Here is a 25,245-nt window from a genome sequence, read left to right on the forward strand (position 1 = left end):
CCCGTCTGGCAGCTTTTGCAATCACAAATAGGAGCTGAGCGACTGTCGTGCCAAACACATTTTGCTTTTCCAAGATCAGCTCTATAAAGTCTCTATAGGATCTTCTTGTTCAGGGTTTAACTGTTTATTTCTTCATTTCTATTCATGTTATTCCAGTTATTACATTCAATGGGGTATACAGTATGACACGGGTAACAAATCAACACTCTTCTAGTGGTGTGTGTGTGAGAGTGTGAGAGAGAAAGAGAGAGAGTGTCAAGTGTGAGTGTGTTTGTGTGTTTTTGTCACCAAATGTACTTGAAAATGAGGGTGGAAAGCTGCAATGATGGCCCTCAAGAGCTCAGGCAGACAGAGATGGATCCGGGAAAACTGGGTAATCCCCATCCCTGCAGGACAAGAAGGGAGGGCCTAGATGGGGCGCCCAAAGCCAAGGGGCGCGAGTCCCAGATGACCAGAGGCAGCAGGCAGCCGACTCCACTAGAGGCCAGTTATACTAGCGTGAGCCGAGATCAGGGCTCCATGCGCCAAAGAACCACCCGGCAGATCGCGGACCACCAAGGAAGTGGGTCAACGACCACGCCAGAACATCCAGCCACGCGCACCAACAAATATCCACATCCCAGTGGGAGGGGGTAGCAGGGTGAACCCCTCCATACACGACCATGTCCCACACGGACCAAAGCTCAGCAAGCCCACAGCGTCTTTTTTAAAAATTTCTCATGGGCTCGCCTTTTTACCTTTGGATGTCTACATTCTTAAAAGAGAAATGTCACTGAAAATATGACACCTTCAAAATGTCAGTGAAGCCAGGATACAACTGCGGTTCACTGCATATTTAGGAGAGAGGCAGCGCTTTTCAGAGAAACGCTGCTTTGGTTCGGATTTTACTGTCAAACTGTTTCTTACCCGGAGCTCCATCTTGTGCCACGGCTGCTTCTTAGGATTGATGCTGTAAATTTTTTTCTGTTTGGCCATCTCCACGTAAGCTTCATGGCCCTGTCTGAAGTAGTACACCTGCACACACACACATATGCAAAAGAATTAACGGCTTTAACTGCACTTGTAAATTCCTTTGGTGCGCGTTTGCAATGTAATTACAACGACATGGCATAACTGCTCAAGATGTGCCCTTTTGTTTTCATGGGTGTAATGACCGTTAATGCCACATGAGGTCTCCGACTTGTGATGCAGACTTTAGTCCTTGTTGCCATGTAAAACATGACCCTGTGTTTTGGTGTGAGCAGACATGTGGTGAAGATGCGGTCGGCGTGTACCTCGTCGCCCATCTGGGGTATGTAAGGACATCTCCGGGGGACCGTGTCTGTGATCCAGGCAGAGGGAAGCCATTCCTCCAGAGTTAGCCCTTGCTCCTGAAACTGCGTCCTCTGCAAGACGCACAGCAGAATAAATATGACACGTACACTGCTTATAATCCGGCGTGAAGCAAAAGACCTGACTGAATTAAGTTAGTTCATTCGTCAGCTTCAAATAACTTCGGAGAAGGAAAATGCAGTTCATTACTGATAACAAACCTTCCTCTTCTCCTTTGGCTTCTTCTTCTTTGGTAATGCGCCATCTTTATCTGCTTTGTCTTTCTTCCTTTCCTTCTTCCCCTCCCTCTTCTTCTCCCCGTCCTCCTCTGAGCCGCTGCTTTTCTTCTTCACTTTAACGCTCTTCTTGGGCGGTTCAAGGTTGATCCCGGCATCGGCTGTCCAGTCCGAATAATCGCTGGAGTAATCGCTGCAAATACATCACGGGGCCGAGATTAAACACACAGATGTGCGGCGTCTGCTCGTGCCGCGTTCTGATTTGCATTTAGTGTGCGAACGCATCGTCGGGAGATGAGTGACGTGATAAATTGGAGATGCGCTCGGTGTTTCTTACCTCGAACTACTATGCTCATCTGGCCAGGGCTCCTTCTCCTCTTCATCCTTCTCCTCCTCTGAGGAGTGCCCGTTTATTTGCCGTACCTCCACCTCTCCCTGAAAACACATACAAAATTAAATTAGGACACAAAAGCAAATGGACAAAAAAAAGACAAAGAAAGACAAAAATCATTATAATAAAATGTAAAATCCTCAGAACATCAAAACTTAAAACTATTCACTAAATTCGTAACAATGCAGTATGAATATGTACCTCTGAGGTGCTATCATCCTCATCTGCAGCCTCAGCACTCTGCCGACTTGTCTCCTCCATAGCAGCGCGGGTTTGATAGCCATGGTTACCTTGGCTCCTCCTCGCTTCGTCTACCACACACTCTGATGTCGGATGAACCTGGAAAAGCAAAGAACGGAGCTGAGTGTAACCAAAGTCCTGCGTTTGAGACATTTCTGGTTAAGAAATTAAAAAATTAAAAGAAAAAATCATAATAAAACAGCCATAATCTAGTCGAACAGCTATGCTCATGAACTCACCCTGCTCTCCTTGGGGAGAGAGTGGAGAGTACGTCTTCTCCTTTCTGACTGATAAATATTGATCTCTTCCTCTCCTTTAGCTTCACGCCAGTTCACTTGTCTCCTGCACACACACAGATCACGAGGTTCGTCATATTTAGGAGATCCTGTGCCCCAGAGAATGTGAGAACGTGTTTGTGTACATATCTGTTTCAGGAGTTACCTGACAGAGGCTTCTTCGAGCTCAGGGACCAGCACCCTGCGGCTCCAGGCTACCAGATCTCCCTCTGTGGCCATTTGGCTGCGAGGGGCGTTGCTGTGCATCTGGCGGACCCCCTCGATCTGCCCGCTGCGCCGTAGACCCACGTTGGGCGGGGAGTGCACCTCAGTGGGAGATCCCACAGATCCTGAGGGGTGGGGGAGGAGAGATAGGGTTTCACTTAAACTGTTGGGGAACTGTTGCACAGCACTAAATAAATGATGAGCCCACTAGCAAAATCTCAGAATTATTTCCAGTAGACCTTCTGTTAAGGTGTGACATATGGGACACTTCAGTGCATCACAGTAGAAAACTTTGATATAAAATGAGAAAGTAATGAGAAATAAATTGGAAAAATCTGTAACTAGAAATTATTTGAATTATCAATAATAATAATTAAATCTGAGATTCTGAATTTTAAAAAATAAATGAAACTCATTGATTACATAAAACCCACAGAATTATCTGCAGTTTTCTTCCAAAACCAGAAGTTTAAAGCTCAAGTTCATGTTTTTCTTATTGAAATTATTTTTTAAAAAAAGAACAATTTTCCATTTATTTTATCTCCCGTGATTAATCGACTAATCACCAAGGACTCAAACACAATTGGTTTGCATAGGTAAGAAATAGGAGTTTAAAAAATACTTTTTTAAAACGTGACTTCAAATAGTAGAGAGTCGATTATTAAGTATTTTAGGAGCCCATCAGCTAATCTGCTGACTCTGGGGACATAACACAGGGGCTCAGGTGCAGCCAGTAGATATACAGGCGGAGACGACCAGTCACTGCTTAAGAATGCAAATAAATTTAATGCAGCTAGTAAAAAGCTTAATTGTCTTCAGCTGATGGTTTTGAGACTGAACATTTTTTTTGTCTCCACACTGGCCGTTTACCAGCATGTACCCATGATGTCTGATGTCACTGGTCAATAAAACCAACACCACAAATGGAAGCTGGGACAAGCTTTGTCTACAGATGTCTTCATCTTTACATGCAGATATCAGTTATTAAGCCACCGACTGATGGAATCTATAAAGGGAAAAAAAGTGTTCTTTCATAATGCAGTTGGCTCACACTCTATTTTCATGTGCTACCACGGAGCACCAGAGCTGAGGACACAAATAGTTCTGATCTTCTGTACTCATCACTCTGAGAATTAATTGACCAAATAAAAAATCATATCCCACAAACACACATTACCTACTCTCAGTGTGCTCTGTGAAAACAGGTTCCCTGCATTCACTAACTCTTTGAATCAGGGGGGGGGGGTTTATTACATTTCCTGTTTAAAATTCCACTGAGACACTTATTTACATAATTGCAGTTGTTGCAAATTATGCATTATTTCATTGAATAGTAATAAAAAAAACTCTCTTCACGATCCACGAATCACGTTGTCAACCTAAAGGTCTGAGAAAACATAAATAGTGGCTGTAATACATGTGCTATTAATTCTACGAATTAATCAATCACAGCAAACACGTCTGCTTCAAGTGTAAGATGATGCTCCAACATATTAGTGCTGCTATGGATAGATGTGAATAATGACTGGAATCCAGGAAAATGAGAACAAAAGAAATTTGGGTGGGGAATGAATCAGAATAAACAGTCAGCATCGCTTTAATGTCATGACTCCTACCTCTGCTGGACCTGGTGTTTGAGGCAGCAGCAGAGATGTCATTGGTTCCCAGTCTTTGGTCCTGTTCCTGCTGCAGCCTCTGAATCATGGTGTCCAGAGGACTGGGACCATCCACCGCCTGTTCACTCACCACTTGATTCAGGCCTGCCAGGAATAGCGCAAAAGTGAGAGAGAGAGAATTTTAAAAAATGAGCTTAAATCCAACCATTGTTACAGCCATGACGAATACAACTGCTGCCTAATAACTTAACTATCTCTGCTGTGCCTTACTAACACATTTCATTAACTGCTGATTGCTTCTGTTTATATCCCAGCCAACAGCCTTATGAACTCTAATCTTAATTGCCATTGCTACTGTAGTTTCAATAAAAGCCTCACATTGAGCTCATTTAAAGACAGATAAGATTATTGTAAGGCTATGACAGCACAGACAGATGGTCTCTGATAAGACAGAAGACAGCATCACCTCCAGGCAAATATCTAAAGCGCATAAGCAGAACTCCAAAGAAAGAGGTCTTATTTCAGCCTGAATACCTGAGGAAGTGACCCCCATCTGAGGAATCAGCTGCTCATCCCTGCAGTCCTCCCTTCCGGGCACCAGCCGCTGGTATCTTGGTGGATGTGGATTCCCATCCACATCCACCAGGAAGGGAGGGGGCATTAGGTGTGGAGCTTGCTGAGTTTGTTCGTCCAGCACGTAGTTATTGGCATCCCGGATCAGTGGCCGGTAGTCGGTATGGAAGAACATCTGATCTGCTATCTGAAACAGTTTTGAGGTTGAGAGGGTGCGGCGCTGTTGTTATTACTAATAACATGCGATGAGTTGTCGTGTATGTGCATAAATATTGCAGGTCAGTTTACCTTGTCGTACTTGCTGCTGGAGCCGAAGCCAAAGATGAGCAGGTGACCGTGGGAATCGGTGGCTGCAAAGTGCTGCCCATCTGGACTGCATTTGCAGTCGAACAGCGCTCCGTGCCCTTGGCCCTCAATCTATCAAGGGTGAGACAGAGTGGAGGGGAAATCTTAAAACTGCACTGTAGCTATTTGAACTGCATGGGCACGACCCACTATTAATGTCTTGTCAGCAAGCCAGCAGAATTGTCCAGAAAGAAATATGCACACAAAGAACAAACATCAAACAGTTTGTAGCACAACAGTAGCCTGTTTATGCAAACCGACAGGACACCTGCAGAAAGCAAAACTTCTTCAACAGGAAATCAGCAAGAAACCCCTGACTGCTCTGACCGTCAGCCAGCTGCTGCTTTTGGTTTGATCTGCGGGTTTTCCTTCATTCTCACAAAGGCTCCATTCAACTACAAGATGGAAATATGCCTTTATAGCTTCTCACACTTCTCATTCATGCAAAAGTGCCAAACTCAAACAGCACATAGACTACTCAGTTTTATACACCTTGCATGTGTTTTTGCCCAGCTGGATGACAGAGTTGTTGGAAATTAGCACCATAATTTTGCTACAATAGAAATACCGATTCAAAAGAATTCAAGCTTAAAAGTGAAACCAGGGCATCCTGTAAACATCCTCTGCCGTCATGCATTAGTGACATCGTTCAGAGAGTCTGTGCAGCAGGTATGGGCCTCAACAGCAACTTTGAAGCCGTGCGGTTTAGAGGGGACCTTGTTTCTGTGGGCTATGAGTGGGCTGTGTCCTCTGTTGGTGCTGGTAGTGGTCAGTGAAATTTGTTTTATCGAGTCCAAAGTCACCACAGGTGTGTACCAGGAGATTTTAGACCATTTCATGCTTCCACCCACTCACAAGCTTTATGTAGAGGGAGCTCTCCCTACCCCACAGCGCCCAAACGACTACCAGATGATTCGCTGACCATGTTATCACAATGTTATTACTGTGTGAAGGCCCCTATAACAGCAACCTGGGATTCAACAACACCTCAGCAGTGCCCGATCTGATCACCTCCATCCCAGCCCGCAGTGATGCAGTGATATGCAGGCAGCGAGTTTAAAAATGAACATACTCTCCAGAGGCTGGACCGATCTTCAGGGTTCAGACAGCTTTAAAAGCTACGTTATTTACATCACTGTGTAAAGTCAATGAGAGCTGATCTCTCTAATAGGGTCATCTCAGGCACTCGGCTCTGACAGTAAGCCACACCCACCTGCTGTTCACATTTTCTGCTTAAGAGGGGCAGCCAATTAAGAGCAAGGCATCTTAAAAGCAGAGGGAGGAGGGAGTTAACAGGGCTTGTTGCAGGCAGAGGATGAAGTGAGGGGGTGCACTAAGGCCCGGTGTAAGATAATTAAGGATTATGCAGTTCCCTGCCTGTGTGTCCTTTCTGCTTGTGCTAATCTTACTCTACAGTCACCTTTACTCTTCAACCCTCTTTTGTGTTTTTTTCTGTCCACAGGGATGTTTTCAAAGTTTGATCGGACCCAATGAAAAAACTGCTTCCTCCTTACACTGCTGTAGTAAAATTATTTTTCAAGGCATTGTTTTTTATGTTACTGCTGGGCATTTTTGACTTACTACTTTACTTTCCATGTATCTATCGTCCCTATTGTTGTTCCTCCAACCAAAAGACCCATTCAAAGCTAGGAAAAACCCTGACAAGAGGACGCTTTTCAGGAGAAGTCTCACAGCAGGTTTCAGCCTGAAACTTGGGCCTTTTCACATGCACAAAGACTTTGTGTTGTTAAGCAACACTATTCACTGTCTATGACCAACACCAAGATTTGGCCAAAGGACCAGCTCACTATGTGAGTCACATGTTCTGGGAATGTGGTTAATGCCGTCCTTGGTTACCATAGAAGCAGGAAGCAGGAAATACTACAATAATTAAAGCACTGGATAAATTTGTGGAGTGGCATATGTGATTCATTTTGATGAGAGAGCCACGAAGGCACGAAGGGAAGTGAGAACAGTAAAGAAAGCAGAGCGAGAAAGTGAAAGTATAGAGTTGGGAGAAGGTCAACAGCGGGTGAAAGTGAAATAAAGGGTGAGACGAGGAGGGGAATGGGAAAAGAATGTGTGTAAGAGAAGCAGAAATATACCTGATAAAACCACATATCTATGCAGATAAACAGAGAAAATACAGTTAAAAAAAGTGCAGGGAGAGGATCGAGATCTGGACACTTGTGAATGAAACAGAAGCGAGTGAAAGGCGATGACACGCGGGCGAGGAGACGTTCTGTGGACGAGACGCTCACCATGTTGAAATAGGAGCGGATCTTCACTCCTCTGGCTAGATCCCACACAATACAATTCCCATCATGCCCCGCTGAGAAAAGGATTCTCGGATCAAAGGGATGTGGCTCCAGAACAAACACTTCATCCTCGTGACCCTGTCGACCAACAACACGAACATCTAGGATTAGATTAAGAAATAAGAAAAGAGAAGCAACAGCCAAACCTGACTTTTTATGCTTAAGCCCACACACAGCTGAGCATATTTTGCAATCCTCTCACTGTCAGTGTGCAAACCCACATGCTTTTTAAGTTAACAAGTAAAAAATTCATATTCATCTGTTTTTTGTTTGCTTTTTATATACACTGTTTTCAGGCAGCTATCAAATGTTCCAGTTTTATCACTGCGTCACCAAGGAGACTCTGACAGCGTGTTAGCAACTAGATTTCTGATCAAAAGATAAAGTAAAAATGATGAAAACAAGGCCAAGAGCTAAGTAGTGAAACAGCAGCAGCCTAAGATGACCCTAACAGCAACACCGTAATACAGAAGAGTTACTTGAGTACAATGTTTAGTTTGTTAACTGACAGGAAGACAATAACTTAAAGCAGAAGGATGGCATCTCCATAAAACCACATGTCTGGGTGACATTAAAGCTTGGTTGGCTTTAAACATTTTAAATTTTAATGAAAAGAAAACAGAGGTGTTGGTGTTTGGTGCTAGTGGTCCCTGTGAGTCCTCCTCTGTTGATTTGGGATGCCTGGAAGTTTATTTTACATCTGTTATTACTGACCTTTGTCCAGCTGTTATCATTTAAGGCGACTGGCAAGAGTGAAATCTTTTCTTTCTAGGCAGCATTTGGAAACAGTGATCCATGCTTTTATTCCTTCCCGTCTGGACTACTCTAACTCACTTTACGTGGGTCAGTCAGTCGCTGCTCTCACTATGTCCTTTAGAGTTCATCTTAATATTCTTATGTTTGTTTTTAAACAATCACAATCTAGCCCCGCCTTACCTCTCTGAGTTTCTAAGTCCCTACACACCCTGTCCGTCTCTTAGGTCAGCTGATCAGCTGCTCCTGAAAGTACCGAGATCCAAGAGGAAGCTCAGAGGGGGCGGGGCTTTTTCTATCATTGCTCCTAAATTATGGAATAACTTGCCCTTGCACGTTAGAGAGGCCCCTTCACTGTCCACTTTTAAAACACGTCTTAAAACCCATTTTTATTCTTTGGCTTTTGACCGTAGTGAGACTTAGTTTCTCTTGGAATTAAATTAGTTATTAACTAACTAATTAATTATTTTACTTTTTTCTTTTATTTGGCTTTTATTTATATCGTATGTAATTTTATTATTTAGTTCTAACGTACAGCATTTTCCATCAGCAAATCAAAAATTCACAACACAACATGGATGACTTATTCCGGAAACAGCCTACACAGCAGCTGCTGAGCCATATCACTCATGTGTAGGGATGGGTACCGGTATCCGGTGACATAAACGGTAGTAACCAGACCGAAAAGCAGCGCACATTTCGGTGCTTTTTTTTCCTGAGATGTCATACACTTTGGATTCTAGCCAATCATTTTACCTTTGCAAGCGGGCCCAGGTACGTACGTTCTTTTAGAGCAGAGCTACAGATTAAAAATGCCCAAGGCGAAGCGGTCAAAAGTCTGGCTGTACTTCACAGCAAAAGATGCAAACTCAGCAGCCTGCAACAAGTGCTTTAAGGTGGTACTGTGCAAAGGAGGTAACACCTCGAATCTGATGAAACACCTGGCGACGCATAGCGTTTCTTTAAAAGCCGAGAAATGCACCGTATTTGATAGCTTGCTGCAAGAGCTCACACCGAGCACATCTACTGCGCGTGTGGTGCCTATTATCGGACCCGGAGTTAGCAGCATCCCCCAAGAACCAGAAGAGGAGAGTCCTGGCCCCTAGCCCTGCCAGTGTAGCAGAAATGATGAGGATGATGATGCAGCAGCAGCCGTTCTTCTCTGCGTGAGGAGCTTAATGTTGTTCGTGTGTAATTTACGTTGAGTAGGCTAACCACATTAATGCATGTAAGGTGAACTAGCAAACATCATCATAGCTACATGCGACTGTCTTCTTGTTTGATGGCAGATACTCCCTTCACCCTGGCCAAAAAGGCTAAAATGACCAAAGAAAAAGTGGGAAACAGCTAAACATGAGAGGTTTTTGGACAAAGTTTGTGTTTTTTCCATTGTTTAAGCACTGCTTCCAGCTAAGAGTGATGCCATATATGCCCTATAGCTGCAGAAAAGGCTAACATTGTTATCTTTTTACAAAAAAACAGCTGAACATGAGAGGTTTTTGGACAATGTGTGTGTTCTACATTCTTTGAGCACCGTTTAAGCACCGGCACCGTTTCAAAAGTACCGGTTTGGCACCGGTATCGGATAAAACCTAAACGATACCCATCCCTACTCATGTGCTAATAGGCTGTAAGTCTGCAGGGCTTTTTAACTCACAGCATCCGAAAAAGTGAAAATTTGTAATAACATCAACATGTGGATAAGTGAATAAGAGGGTTTAACCTCTGAGGGCCATGCATGTGTATACAGTGTGAACTGGCAGTGTGTTGTGGTCCAGTCAACAGTGATCTGAGCTGTTACAGAATAACACACAACACTGAACTACGATATTATGATACACATCTTTGTTTGTGTCCGAGTGTCAAGTCACCACATACCATCAGGACATGGACCAGATTTCCAGTGATGGAGTTCCACACTTTCAACGTCAGATTGTTGGCCGCCGTTATCACTGTGCTGTCATGGCGATCCCATGCCACCATGGTAACCTTCAGCTTGGTCACCTTGTCTTCCAGCGGCGGAGGGTTGTACTTCCTGAGGGGGAGAGCAGTGATGCCGTTCAGGACTAACTGAGGTCTTTCTAGTTTAGTTTACACATAAAAATCAGACACAGAGTCGTTGCCAAAGGTATTAGCAGCAGCATCACTCCAAAATTCAAATTTTTATTCATTTCCAATAAAGGTTCATCTTCACCATATCACAGAAACATGGAAGAAATCATCTAAATAAAAACTGAGCAGCATACTGCATGAAAAACAAACTCTGTGCTACTGCCAAATGTTTTGGCCATGACTGTGTATCAAATATGAAAATACTGTAAAAACAAAACAAAAAAAGTAGACGCAACAAAAAATGAAACGCATCTTTTTCTAACTACATTAGTTTTAAGTTTAAAAAACTCCACTGTCCTTTCCTTTTGAGGAATGTATTCTATTTTCCTCAGTCCCTTTTTACACCGTTAATGAGGAGCCAGACCAATCTGACAGTTAGACCTTATCTTTCTGCAGCTTCAGATAATTATTCACAACCCCAGCTGTTCCTGTTTACATAAGAAAGATGTGAAAATCAACACATCCAAAACATCCCAATACTTTTTGCTGCAATTCCCTGACCCAGACTTTCTTTATTTTACAGACCGATTGTAGGAGCAATGGTTATAGATTTAACTCTATTAAATACTTCAAGTAACTTCTTGTATTATCCAAGTTGTGGGCATTTAGGACTTTTTTTAGGTTTTGTTTTAGTTGACCTCGTTGCTGCATTAGGTTTGTTGCGTTTGTTCAGGCAACAAAGACATAAACAGTCTGTCAGTGTACTCTACTCATGCACCGTCTGGGAATAAATCTATACTCTGTCTAGGAGCAGTCAGGTAATCAATCACCATGTCACACTTTATCCCACAGGTGTGAAAGAGATTTTTCTTTAACTTAACAATGCAGCTTCTGTATATTATGCAGTAGGTCATTGTACTTTAAATACATAAAAGCACGTGTAAAACACTTCAAAACTCTGCATTTTTCATGAGAAGAATTCATCACACACTGTAGCGTTCAATGCAGGTGATTGATTATTTTAAAATGTAAACTGACATCATCACCTCCAGGATGATCCCAGCTCACAAGGTCTTTATTCCAAGCACAAAAGCACTAATGGGAAGGCCAGGCCTTGACGGCAGTGCAGAGACACATACCCGGGTAATTTGGTCTGCATGTCCAGCAGAATGCTCTTCCAGCCCTGAGGGTGAAGCTGCCAGATCCGAGCTGTACCGTCCCTGCTGCCGCTCACAAACCTGCAACACAAGCGCGCGCGCACACATTTATGTGAATGAAAATATAACACTTACTTTGAGATCAGCTTCCTGCAGTAAAATGGTTCCCTCCGTCTCCACACATCAACAGTAAATACATGTACCCCCGGATCTCCACCTCTACCACCCTGGCTCTTTGCATACACCGTCTACACCTTCCTCCCTGCTTAGATTACAGCAACCCAGGGGAATTACAGCTGAGCTTGTTTTTCTGCACTCCGTCTAGTTTAATATGTCGCGCACAAGCACAAGTGTGTGTCTGAATGTGTGTTTGTGAGAGAGAGACACACACAAAGAGTGTGTGTTAGACATTAAGCAAAGCTGCTGACATCATCAAGTTATATCACAGCACCGCGAGGTTCACAACGCAACAGTGGTGCAGAAAAATTAACTGCAATAACTATGTACCTCACGCACACACGTATAGAAATGCAATCTGCGTAAACTCACCTGTCACTGCAATGTGAAAACTGGATGCTGTCAACTTTGTCCTAAGTGGGAAAATATGAGAGAGAAACGTCAGCGCAAGCCTATTTCTTATTTAGTTAGGGTTAAACTGTATTTTCAGCAAATTAAAAAATGTCAAATAACTCGTTCATCTCAGACATTTTCAATTACAATTCCACGTTTCATTGACAAGAACAATATTTGTGACAAATCATTTCAAATCCACCTTTAAAATTGACTACTATAAGAGCAGCTTTGTATTTTTCACATTTCCAAATAGATATTCCAATTTTTTATTTATCCTCTCAATTCCTCCTCTTTGGCTCTCTTCACAAACTGAAGGTCTGAACAGCAGCTGGTGCTCATGATCAGAGCAGTATGTCTGGAATAACTATATCCACTCTTGCTGAGATCATACACAGGCAAGAGTGGAAAAAACTGTCTGAAAATGAGCACTGTTTGTGCACATGTCGTATTTGTTATTTGAAGCATCTGTGGTTAGAAGAGTATATACAGGACAGAAAATAAGGAAGACTATTATAGGTCTGCTTCAGATGTTCCTGAGGAGGTTGATATATGGCTGAAAACTTCAGAAGCCAGCATGTTTTTTTTGCTTTTATTGTTAAAATAAATCAAATTGAAAAATCAAGAGGAGCTTTCACTGAAAAAAATAAAACTATATCACAAACAGTAAGAAAACTATAGCTATAGATCTACAGCTACAGATTTGATCATTTTTAGTAATATTCTCAGAGAACTAGCTCAAATCGTAAACTTGTTCAATAAGCCAACACAGTGCGCTTGGATTAAAGCTGTTTTTGTAGTAACTAAATAATAAATAAATAAGTACGCTGACTCACCGTATGGGACTCAAGCTCAGAGATCTTTTCTGGTTGGCCTGAGCCAAAGTAGTATACCCTGATGATGTGGTCTGTGCTTCCTGTGGCGAGGAACATACCACCTGGATGCATATATTTTTAATAGAAAGAAAGAAAAAAGATTAGGGTAATATTTGTTTCACATTCACTGGTTTACCTCGGGGACATTGGTATACATTAACTATTTGCAAATGTGCGTGCTTTTGCAAACCAGTAATATTTCTAACCCTTAAAATAGAAATACCCACAAAAAACAGACCACAGTCATTCCACATTTACTGATAAGGAGCAGCAGCCACACAAGTGGTGACGCACAATGTGTGCTGTTCTCCAGTTAGTCTGAGTGAGCATCTTGTTCTGTTTCTCTGTCAGTGTTCTGGAAGCATGCATAAAAAAACCACAGCGAGCTGCGTTCACCTGCGCTGAAGGAGGAGCAGATCATCTGGACGCCGGGTCGAGAGCGCTCTGTGAATTTACTGGGCCTCTGACTGGACGCACACACAAACACACACACGAGAACAAAATCATTTATAACACAATTTAACACAAAGAACCACCACCTTGTGCTTTTAATAGAAAATGTTTTACATTTTGGCGTCTTGGCTGAGTTTGGCGTGCTTTACATACTGCACCTAAACATTTCTAAAACTGGCCAGTTGGCCATTAAATACAGAGACAATTATAAATTCATGTGTACTTAAGATCAATACAATCAAACTTTTACACAAATAAGCCTCTTTCAGACATGCACTCCTTTCCATTCGTCAAAATTTATCAACTTCATGTCTCTTTTTAAAAAACAAAAAGACCGTGTGCGACCGAGTAATTATTTCAGTGCAACACATGCCTAAACTGCAAGCAGTCGAATTTACGTAATAAGATTACACCGCACTGACTTCCAAGGGCGTGCACAGGTTTCTAGCCAGTATATAGAGACCCATTAATGAAGCACAGGCTCTCTGCATCGAGTAGCAGAGACAATATGGGGACAAGGTTCACAGAGAGGTAATATGAGCGTCAGGAACAAGCCAGTGCAGGTAACAATAAGGAAGAAGATGCAGGAAGCTCAGATCAACTTCTAAAAATAAAAATAAGTCTTTTTACTCCACTGAAAACTACGTGTCATCTCGTGCCAAATATCGCATCCAAACCGTGGCTTTCTACATCGCGGCTGCGCAATTCACTGAATGAGGCCGTGAGGAGCATGAGCTCAAAAAGTGACCTTTATCTGAATGACAGAACGCTGTCACTTACAGATTGATGAGGACAACTGTGTTATGTATGCCGTGTCTGAAAAGGAGCTGCGATGACGTGCTGACAAAATGCTTGATGCACAAAGTGTGAGAAATGTTTGTGCAGGTGAGACCGTGTGTTTTTCTCACCCAAACTTGAGTGTCCGTGCATCCCACTGCCAGAAGCAGATGGTGCCATCAGCTCCAGTGGAGGACAGGTAGCGCTTGGAGCCGCTACAGAGAGGAGAAAACTGCAAACACAACCAATCAGAGGTTAGCGGAATGAACAGAGGACAAAGACACACACAAACACAGTCGCTCTCACTGGGCACTTCATTAAGTATACCTGTTTGTCTGCTTTTTAAAGCAAATATGGAATCAGCCAATCGCATTGACAGGCTACAGCAGCAGAAAGACTACATGAGTGCCACTCCTGTCAGCTACGAACAGCAAACTGAAGCTACAATTCTCATGGGTTCACCAAAACTGGAAGAATATTGCCGGGTCTGATGAGCATCAATTTCTGCTGTAACAACCAGATGCTGGGTCAGAATTTGAAGTCAACACATATTCTGATGGCTGCTTTCAGCAGGACGATGACACAAAGCTCCAATCATCTCAAAGTGGTTTCTTTAACATCTCGGTGAGTTCACTGCCCTCAAGTCAGCCTCCACAGTTACCAGATCTCAATCCAGCAGAGCACCTTTAGGATGTGATTTTTAATACAATGCATGTGCAACAAATCTGCAGCAGCTGTGTGATGGTATCACATCAATATGGACCAAAATCTGTGAGGGATGCTTCCAGCATATTGTTGAATCTCTGCCATGAAGATTAAAAGCAGTTATAAAGGCAAAAGAGCGTCCAGCCAGGAGCAGATAAGGGTGACTAACAAAGCATCCAGTAAACTGAAAGCAGTTGCACAGATAAAACTTGACACAAGTTAAACTGTGTGCTGTAAACACAAAAACATTTATATAGATATATATTGCCTGTTAAGTAAAAACCTAGCTTTCTACAGTAAAATGCAGTTGCAGTTTGTGGTGGCTTCTCCCAGTCTGTAAAGAATATGAAATAAAAACAGCTTTAAAACAATACCTGCAGTGAGGTGATGGATGCTGCGTGTCCCTCCAGGACAGCCAGAGGAGCGCAGGTTTGTAAGCACCACACTCTAATGGTCTTGTCACAGGAGCCGGCGGCAATCATGGTGTTCTCATAGCTGACGGCCATGTCGGAAATCTCGGCAGCGTGGCCGCGCAGGGTTGCCAGCAGACGCCCGTCATCTGTTCCCCAGATCTTTACGAGACAGTCATCTGAGCCCTGGGACAGAAAGAAAACACCACCGCACGTGAGTGAAGATTCACATTTGAGATCAGCGCATCTGCTTCTGGGAAGACAAATTAAAAATGTGAAGTTGAAGAAGATTTCCAAAATCTATCTGAGCACGCTGCAGAGCAGGACTCTCAGCAAATTGGCAAATGTGGAATACAAACAGAGGAGGGAAAGAGACTCTTGAAATGTAAAAATAGATCAATGATTAATTTGATTTTTGACAAAAAAGCTACAATGAACATCTCAAGGCACTGACGGTGCATTTGCATGCACTGTAATCAGCTTATTATTAACAGGTAAAGAGAAAAAGACCGCAGCTGGCATGTAAACACATTCCCTGGCTAATGTTATCAATGCAAAACAACAGTGAGCACTGCCAAATGAACACGCACACTGTTACTGTGGTCTGAGAATATCTTAGGCTGATTACATTTGACTCAGTAGACTGAGACTGGATGTGATGACACAGAGTTGGTTTTACACACATGAGAACTCGACTGTTAGAACGGAGGCACAGAAAATAGATCAGGCAGGAACCAACTCATCTCCTCTTACTTTGTAACGGTTTTGTAGCAAAGTAGAAGCAAATAATAATTCTATTAATATTTATAAATAGTTACCAAAAAAAAAGCTTTGTTAGTGAAGCATTTACAAGAATTGTTAGCTCAGATTCTCCTTAAACACTCATAAGTCTGCAATCAAAGTGCACGATCGAGTCTTCAATCGTGAAACCGCCTTTGGGGCGAGTGCCTGACTGCGATCCAACTCGCTGACGGTTAAAATGCTCGTGATTCAACACGTTGCCAGATCCATCTGTTTTTTAGTTAAGAGCTCAAAATTATTTAAGTAACAGGTAACCGTGATGAAGACGCGAAAGACACACAAACACAAATCCACTTGTTTTAAAAAGCCAGCGATTTCAGGATGTAACGCTTCATAAAATTAAACTTCTTCGCTTTAAAATAAGAATTTTTGACACGCTGAGGGTCAAACACTGTTAATGACGGTGTTTCATTTTATGTGCTCCAACATGCACCTGAAACCTTTTGAAAAATCATAACGCTTTATAAAATAACTAACACAGTGCTGTATGTTAAGTATCAGCTGACGTGTTGGTTGCCCCGAAAGCCTTGACCTTTTATAACTACAAAGCATTTTGGGAGACCTGCCACGCCGTCTGCACCACCATAGATTTAAGAGCAAAGTGCAATCCTCCCTGTTTCCTCACAACTACAGATAAGATTTTAACCACAGTCACAAGGACAACAAGCACAAACCAACTGCTCTCGATTTGTCTTTTCAAGTGACCACAAGAATTGGCTGTTTTTAAAATTATGTTATGCAAATCGATATAACTGACAGCAAAGCTGTTGTTGGACCAAACTTGCGTGCACTTGTTCACCGAACACAACGATCCCCGCGAATCTTTAGGGCGCACAAAATAATCAATTAATATGCCTGAAACAGCATAAGAGCCTGAGCAAAAGGACTGAAGAGATCTAAAAATAAGAACATATATAAATAAAAATTATCTCGTGATAAAAGGAGGGGGAAAAGTAGCAGAGAGAGAGGGGGGGGGGGAAAGGGAGAGAAAGTGAGGGAGAGCAAGGATGAATTTTAATTCTGGCACTTAGCCAGCGCCTCAGAGGAAACATTTTCTCCAGTTATGATGAGAAATAGCAAGATGAAGAGTGGGGGGGAGGGAGGAAGAGAAAGGAACAAAGGAGGGGCAGCATAGCATGAGGACGGGGGGAGAGAAAGAGAGAGAAAGAGAGATAACAGGAAAAAAGACACAGAGACACTCAATCTAACCCCCTCCTCCTCCTCCTCCTCCTCTCAGCAGCCAGCCATTTTTAGAGATTTAAGAAGTGAAAGCTGAAAATGGTGTAGAACAGCAGGCAGTGTTTGACTCAAGATTCCAAACAGAAGGACGGCGACATTAAATCAACATTGTCTCATTGTTCCTTCACCATTTAACACGTTACCAGAAGCTGTACCTCTCTCAAACTAGGTGGAAAAGGCATGCGGCAAATGTATACAACGGGCACCCAGGGGGCAAAGGTCAGCTTACTTCTTTTGAGATAAATGCTTTCACTTCATTACCCGTGATTATTATCATCGCACAGCTGTCTGAGTTTTTCCCGACGTATAACCCAACAGGTTATAGCTGTGAGTCACTGAGTAAAAGCGTCCTACCACAGTTAGGTAAACAGTAATTACCGCCTAGCAGAACCGTTACAGCATGAAACGCAGATGCTTGTGCATCTTGGTGAGCGAGCGGCACCTTGTAACAATCTAACACAGAATGCGAGACGTGACTCTAAACAAACACAGAGCCGCCGCAATCGCGCAGCAGCCACAAGAGATTCGACTCAAACAGGCTCTCGTTCACAAGCTAATGTGTCAACGCAACGTCGAACAAAAACGCGCGTGGGAAAACTTACGGTGAAGATGCGTCGCCCCGTCCTGTCGAAGGTCACGCAGTACACGGACGACAAGTGTCCCAGGATCCTCTTGTGCATCTTCATGTGTGTGTACACGGCCGTGGGCACCAGCTGACGGAGACGGTAGGCGCCATTCAGTCGACGGCAGAAGCTCGTCTCCACTGGATGTCAAGAAAAACATGCACGTTAGTACGGAAAGACACGACTGTACAGAATGTACAGATGTAAACGTCACTAAATATACATTAAATTGACAAAAGTTTCCACTCGTCTGCTTTCCCATGCACACTCCAATCTTAATGCAAAGAGTTTAATATCCTGTCAGTTTGGTACCATAACAGCTTCAGCTCTTCTTTCCACAAGGTTTAGGAGTTTGTTTATGGGAATTTTTGAGCGTTCTTCCAGAAGCACCTTTGTGAGGTTAGGCGCTGATGTTGGATGAGAAGGCCGGGCTCGGATTCTCTGCTCTGATTCATCCCAAAGGTGTTTTATTAGGTTGAGGTCAGGACTCTGTGCAGGCCAGTCAAGTTCTCTTCCACACCACACTCGATCTTCCATGTCTTTATGGACCTTGCTTTGTACAATGGTGCGCAATCACGTTGGAACAAAAAGAGGCCATCCCAAAAGTTTTCCCCCAAAGTTACGAGCATAAAATTGTCCAAAATGTTTTGATATCCTGAAGCATTAAGAGTTCCTTTCACTGGAACTAAGGGGCTCCCTCAAACCCCTCAAAAACAATAATCCTGCCTCCGCCAAACTTTATACTTTATACTTGGCACAAAGTAAACCCAAACGCCAAACCCAGACTCGTCCATTGGACTCGTCCACAGAACACGACTCTGTTCCTCTAGAGTGCAGTGGCGCCGTGCTTTACACAACTGCATCCGACACTTTGCATTGCGCTTGGCGGTGTAAGACTTGGATGCGGCTACTTTCATGATGCATAACCGTTTCCATCAAGCTCTCTACACACTGTTCTTCTGCTAATCTGAAGGACACAAGTTTTTACAATAGAGCATAAGAATGCTGAAATATTTTAAAGTGAATTATTTTTAAAAAAAGACCTCCATCTTTTCACTCTTGGACTTATTAAGATTGGCTTTGTATGATTCACCATTCAAAATAATCCTCATTTATCTTATTTATCCTCCGCAGCACAACCCTCTTCTGATTGGCTGTCCCTGACACACAGTAGGTTTGAATGTAGATGAGTAAGGCTCCTCTGCGCTGTATCTGATGCCGGTGGTATAGTTGCTGCATCTGCTAGTTTATAGAGGGTCTTTCGTCCTTCACGTTTCATGAGATGCTCTGTAGAGAAGTGTCCATGTGACCTGCAGTTTTTTGCAACCAGTGTGCCAAAATTTGCATGAATGCTTCAGATGGATTCCAAGAGGACTTGGGGAAAAAAATAGAACAGGAAGGACTACTCATCCATGGTGTCCACAGCTGTCCATGTGCATCTCCACAAGCAAGTATAATCCTGGACTGAGATGGTGGTACTGAGCACATCCACTCTCACTGACACTGACATCAGATCCAGGAGTTTAAAAAAACTGTCCAAACAGCGCTCTTATACACGTCTGGAGCCGGAGCTTTTGGATTATTTGTAGATGCATCCCCCTGATTTTTGGAAACTATGGCCATGTTTATTAAGCGCGAGGTGGAGCACAACAAGTCCACAAGTCTGTGTGCAAACATACAGACTTCTTTAGGCAAATCAATAGTTGGCCCAGTCATTTTGGCCCACTTTACCAAAATGACTGTTTTCCTTACCAATATTCGGCGGACTCCCGTAGATAACAGGTGGCTCCGGTGGACGTCCACAGTGCAGCGCAGCCAGCGCTGAGCCTTTCCACACAACATGTTTGCAACCTGGAATTTACACACAGCACAGATGCATAAGCACATGCACAGCTATAGTTAAGTGTGTGTTGTGCATGTTGATCTGGATGTATGCAGTCATATTTGCATAACCACGCAAATGTATACATTCACTCCATGTCTTGGTAAGTCAGCACTTACACGCAGGAAGACACAGGCATTGAGCGAGTGGGTGTTTTTGCACGTGTGTATATTTAAGTATGCAAATGCACTGCACGTGAACTCACTCTTAGCGGTGCGGAGAAGATTCTGTCTGCCAGCTCCTAGAAGGCTGGTGAGTCCAGGCACACTGGCAGGGACCTCCCTCTCCAGCAGCGGACAAACTCTGGTGCAGACCTGCAGCAGGTGGTCTGGCGTGATGTGCCTGTAGAGCTTTACCTGAACGCAAGCATACACTCAGATTAAATCTGTCTTCAGGCTGGTAAATGACCACAAAAAACAACTACTGCTAGTGGGGGGAGGGTGGTAGAGTTTAAAAAAAGATAAAAAGGAAGCTGAGAGAAATGTGCTCAAAGAGCTTTCCTGCCAAAAGCTGCTGTGTCAAGACATCAAACCCCCACCAGCTGGATGATTTCTGCTGCTCGAACCCGACGACAGTGGTGTGAAAAAGAAAACGTCTCAGTGGAGGTACAAATGGGTTCCACATTACTACGCCAATTTTCACACACAAAAATCTACAAATCTATCGAACACATCAGGGGGTGAAAACATGTCAGAAGGCAAACGGTGGCTGCAAAGTAAAGGGAAATTGAAACTTTAATTTCAAATTCAAGTATTTCCAGCAAACAGAAACACTGAAAAATCCAGGCCACTTCCACAAATGCGGATGCAAGTAAAGGCCCCTCTGCTCTCTGAGTGTGTCAGAGGAAATCACACTAAACCGATAACAGATAAACTAACAGATAAGATCCTCCTTTTTTTAATAAACTGCAGAAATAAAAATACAACCGGACACGTATTTATACACTAAAATGAAAAAGATGAAGGCTTCTAAATGGTGCGGCTCCCAGCAGCATACGCACTACAACAGTGTGGTGGGATGGAGGGGGTGTGGCATGCAACATAAGGATGAAGCACACAGAAACCTACGCTGTTATAAACACACAGCCTCTCTGATTCCACTGACACATGGGGACCCTCCTGCGTGGCCTACTTCTAAAGAAACATGCACGCCTGAATGAGTGGAATGGCACGCACGATACAGCCGGGATGTAAGCGAGACACGGAGGGGAATAAAATAATGCAGCATGCAGCAGTGTGTTTACTTGGAGCAAGCCAGATCGGTTTAAATGTATTCACTCAAATCAGACGTGCAGTCATCGGCTTCGTTTCAGACACGTAAGCCTGAAATTAAACAATTATTCCACTCAGTCACACACACACACACACACTTTTTCCATTCCTTTATCTGTCTCTGTGACACACACACACACAATTAATGACCCCTTAATTGCTTTCAACATCCTTGCTGGTTCACAGACGTGATCAGTGTTTCTAAGTACATATCAGCCCCTCTTAGGTACACGCAGACCCACAACTGACACACACACACTAAACTAAGTGATGTGCAATAACAATTTGCTCCATTTTCCTTCCTTCTGAAGGGTAATGGATAACACTCCCCCAGCCACGGCTGCACCATCACAAAGCACATGGCCCCACACCACTACAAGTTACCCTCTATGTAATCATTATTAGTATTGCTATTATTATTATTATTATTATAAACATCCTGCTTTCCATTCATAGTCCTACAAACATCTTTCACCTCAAGCATCACTGCCTCTGACATAGATTTGCATTCATTAAAGTGTATTATTACTGACAATTAATCCGTTAATAAATGAGTCTAAACACATTTGTGCTGATAACGATGCAGGCTTCCACTTCCACTCAAAAACACGGCCGTATTTCATTGCGCTTCGTCTTCCTGATCAGTTTGAAATGCGACACGAAAGCAATCGAACATCTAATGAATCCGCCTTCGTTAATTAGCCGCAATTAATATCGTTAATTATTACAATATCATTGTTGAGTCCTCAGTGATGCCCAACCCCCTTCTTTAACAGCGTCCCCCCCCCCCCCCCCCCCCCCCTAGACATCTAACTACAAACACCCACAAAAAAATAATAAATAATCATAAATAAATAAATAAATCCAGCCGATATCCTGCCCTCCTGCCTCTAACCTCCCTGCTTCCGCTTGGTCTAATAATTAAAACCCCTCCGCAGTATTTTTTTAATACGGGAAATTATGCACAATAGACTGGAGGCAGGCTGAAAGACTGGGGACGGGAGGAGGAGGAACGGAGAGCCCAGCGAGCCAAGCAGGAAGAGAGAAGAAAAAAACACACACACACTCATACGAGCGGGCAGAACGACGCTGTCAATAATTTCTTAAACCTATACATTTACATGGCGATCAAGCTGCACTTTACGCCATCTAGTTCCGTGTGTGCTTTGGGACGTGAAGACGGAAATCGTCCCCCACAAACATTATCTCGTAGATTAACCAGGTCGCTGTTTTTTAAAATCAGTATTAAAATAAAACTTTTAAAATAACACAAAAAGGGAAAAGAAAAAAAAGATAACGGGGAGTGCGCGCTTTTAGCAGGTCTGACTCGGAAACAAATATGTAAGAGGATGGTGAATTCACTCCACGCCCCCATGCGTAAAAACGCCGCTTTCAGGCGAAAGCCCCGTTTGTTTACATGACAATTAAGCGCTCCAATTAATAGCGCGATTATAATACATCAAGCTGAACGTTACCTCGCATCTTCACACCGACTGATCCTTCCTCTGCTTTTCCGTCCGAGCTCGCACCAAAACAACCCTCTCCCCAAAAAATAAAAAATAACCACTCCACAACAACCTCAAAGAACAGGGGCGAGCCGTGTCTCCGGCTATACTGACTATACTCTTTATATTCCCCACGAATAAAAAAAAAGTCCTGTTTTCTAACTCTTGTGCCCCCCTGTGTGTTTTCAACCCATGCACACAAATTATGGTTCTTGCAGGACAAGAGCGCCTCCATCTCTCTCTCTCTCCTAGAGGCTCGTGGCGCAGGGAGTCCCTCCTCCGGATCCTGGCGCTCCTACACCACAACACTCATGACGTATCAACATTTCACACACATTTTTCACCAACAACTCTCGCAACCTTTTGGACATGCATGGACACCAAACTCGCACACCGTGGCGCACACAAGGTTGGGACCCGAGCCCCTTGTAAGTGCTCCAAAAAGAGCAGCTTCCCTCCCCCTAAAGCCTGCAGCCGACTCGCCCTGCAAAGTCCTTCTTCAGTTTGTGCTCCACCACCTGATTTAAAAATTGCGGGAAATTCAATTTTTATTTTGCTCTCTAAAAACTTTTTCCTCAGTTATACAGCACCCTTACCAAATTTTCGTACGTCCCGGGGTGTTCCTGCCCCGTCCAGTCCAGCCTTTTGGGCAGCAGCTGAGGTGGAAAAACAGTGTGGACCGTGATCACCCAGTTTATAGACGTTACAGGTGATGTTTTAAAACAGTAAATGGTAAATCAGAGTCAAAGCAACATCACAAAGTACAGTGCAGAGAGAAGCATCTCTCTCGTGCTGCTGACTGCTTACCTCCTTCTCCTCCACCTCCCTTATCAGGGTCTGAAAATAGCATAAAAATACAGAATTACACCTCGTGACAATTGCCGACATATTATAAATTCTCCTAAAATGCGAAAACACCAACCTCGGCTGCTTTTTGACACGGTCCAGCTTCTAGAAATCGGGCTATTAGGAAGTACAGTTCTGGTATGGTTGGAGGGGGAGAAGAGGACGGGAGCTGCGTTAGAAGAGGGCACCGAGGAAATTGGGGGGATATTACAACGACCGTGACATAGTTTCCGATCTCCTTTACTCACCAGAAGTCAACTGCGCGATGTGTGTACTGTCTGAAGCCATTTTGGTGTTGTTTGCCAGGGCAGCGCCAGAGCCTGTGTGGTGGGTCTAGGTGGCTGCCCTGTAGCTGTCACTGTTTATCCACCAGGAAGAGGCTGCCTCCATTCAGCTTCGCTCGCACGAAGTCCCGGCTGCGGGAGTATACCTCCGCGGAGCGATAATTAGTGCGCGCTGAAGGCTTCACCCCGCCAAACACCGCCTTCCTTTAACAAAGACCGAATGGCTAAATTGTGGCTGTACTGAGCGCCGGCTGGGGCGAATTTCACTTACGACCGGTTTGCCGTGGAGGCATGTTTGTTTTAATCCCCCTCCCCCTCAAAGGAAAAAGCGCAAGCCCTCTGCGGAAGAATACAGGCGCTGTGGCTCACGTGCGCCGCCGTCGAGGGGAGGTAGAAATGGCAGCCTGCTAAAGGAGAGGACACATTGCTGCAGAATGGCTGTTATTTTGTAACTAGACGGCATTTATCACATTTTTATTCATTAGAGTCCATTCCTCTGTCATTTAGTGTCTATTGCGGATTACCACAGCCTAATTCTTGCCATATTTATTTTCTGTATATTCGTAGCTGGCGGGTTCAGAACATGGCTCCCGTGTTTGAGAGGGATTTACAGGCGAGCAAACGTTTCAGCTTAGTTTATCATTATTATTTTTTTATTATCAAACACCACAGCTAGCCTGTTCTCTTATCAGCTCTCCGTGTTCTTGCTGCTGGTCTCGCTTGTCGTAACTTTGTCGCTATTGTGTAATAAGATGTCCTAGCTAACACACCCACTCTCTCAGGGAGCCGTTTGGTGGGGAAGTCGTCCATTTCTCTTCCAAATACTACCAGGCAATAAAATGGGGGAAGGGTTGGAGAAGGGGAATGCAGCTTAATGAATGAAACCCCGTGAGTTACAGCAATTTAGTGGCAACTGAGACACTGAGACAAGGCACACACATCAAGGGGGGTTATCAAGGAAATGCATGACAGGATGCCTCGGTGACAGCTGTGAATGAAAAAAAAAGGAACAGCAACTCTTTGGTGTTAATTTTTACTTTTTAAAGTAAACTCACAATAATATGTGTGCAAGGGACGTGCATTATAGTTTTATTAAAAGCCACGTCACCAATGACAAACAACCCCTCCTGGTCTAATCTTATTTCCCACATTTAATGTTTACTGCTGCAAGTAAGACACAAATGAAAGTGAAGGTAAATACACACCACACGTGTTTCAGATCATTTTACAACAGTTTGGAGTTTTCTTTTTCGAAATATTTTGCCACATATCTTCTGGTTTTTTTCTCTTTTCACTCATATCTATAGCTTACATGTGTGAAGTTGCCTATGTGGTACAATTGAGCTAAATTGAAATATTCACACCCACTTACAGTTGCATATAATTCAGTCTACCTGCACAAATGATTAACACTAGTACAGAAACATATCACCTCTACATTTTAATTTCTTCTTTATAAACTATTTCAAATCTAACACATCAACAGTGCATCTGGGAAGATGCTATAAGGCT

At 43.4% G+C, this 25,245-nt stretch overlaps 1 protein-coding gene across 1 annotated transcript in view; it reads right to left on the reverse strand.

The window, feature by feature from the left end:
• Positions 1 to 23,983, reverse strand: part of phip (PHIP subunit of CUL4-Ring ligase complex) — a 43,518-nt gene extending 19,535 nt beyond the window's left edge. Inside the window, exons 1-25 of the mRNA XM_026194205.1 lie at positions 23,698 to 23,983; positions 23,526 to 23,584; positions 23,411 to 23,440; positions 23,200 to 23,259; positions 20,033 to 20,183; positions 19,698 to 19,796; positions 17,925 to 18,085; positions 15,247 to 15,468; positions 14,299 to 14,399; positions 13,334 to 13,404; positions 12,899 to 12,999; positions 12,042 to 12,082; positions 11,475 to 11,573; positions 10,162 to 10,318; positions 7,474 to 7,608; positions 5,156 to 5,284; positions 4,829 to 5,054; positions 4,295 to 4,438; positions 2,620 to 2,803; positions 2,418 to 2,520; positions 2,140 to 2,277; positions 1,885 to 1,982; positions 1,533 to 1,740; positions 1,275 to 1,385; positions 907 to 1,014 (exon numbers count right to left, since the gene is read on the reverse strand). Of these exons, the coding sequence (XP_026049990.1) occupies positions 907 to 1,014; positions 1,275 to 1,385; positions 1,533 to 1,740; positions 1,885 to 1,982; positions 2,140 to 2,277; positions 2,418 to 2,520; positions 2,620 to 2,803; positions 4,295 to 4,438; positions 4,829 to 5,054; positions 5,156 to 5,284; positions 7,474 to 7,608; positions 10,162 to 10,318; positions 11,475 to 11,573; positions 12,042 to 12,082; positions 12,899 to 12,999; positions 13,334 to 13,404; positions 14,299 to 14,399; positions 15,247 to 15,468; positions 17,925 to 18,085; positions 19,698 to 19,796; positions 20,033 to 20,183; positions 23,200 to 23,259; positions 23,411 to 23,440; positions 23,526 to 23,584; positions 23,698 to 23,737 (2,976 nt within the window). The 5' untranslated portion in view covers positions 23,738 to 23,983. The remainder of the gene's footprint in view (positions 1 to 906; positions 1,015 to 1,274; positions 1,386 to 1,532; positions 1,741 to 1,884; positions 1,983 to 2,139; positions 2,278 to 2,417; positions 2,521 to 2,619; positions 2,804 to 4,294; positions 4,439 to 4,828; positions 5,055 to 5,155; positions 5,285 to 7,473; positions 7,609 to 10,161; positions 10,319 to 11,474; positions 11,574 to 12,041; positions 12,083 to 12,898; positions 13,000 to 13,333; positions 13,405 to 14,298; positions 14,400 to 15,246; positions 15,469 to 17,924; positions 18,086 to 19,697; positions 19,797 to 20,032; positions 20,184 to 23,199; positions 23,260 to 23,410; positions 23,441 to 23,525; positions 23,585 to 23,697) is intronic.
• Positions 23,984 to 25,245: the final 1,262 nt, after the last annotated feature.

The sequence above is a fragment of the Astatotilapia calliptera genome, chromosome 15 (genome assembly GCF_900246225.1).
Source record: "Astatotilapia calliptera chromosome 15, fAstCal1.2, whole genome shotgun sequence".
Taxonomy (NCBI): domain Eukaryota; kingdom Metazoa; phylum Chordata; class Actinopteri; order Cichliformes; family Cichlidae; genus Astatotilapia; species Astatotilapia calliptera.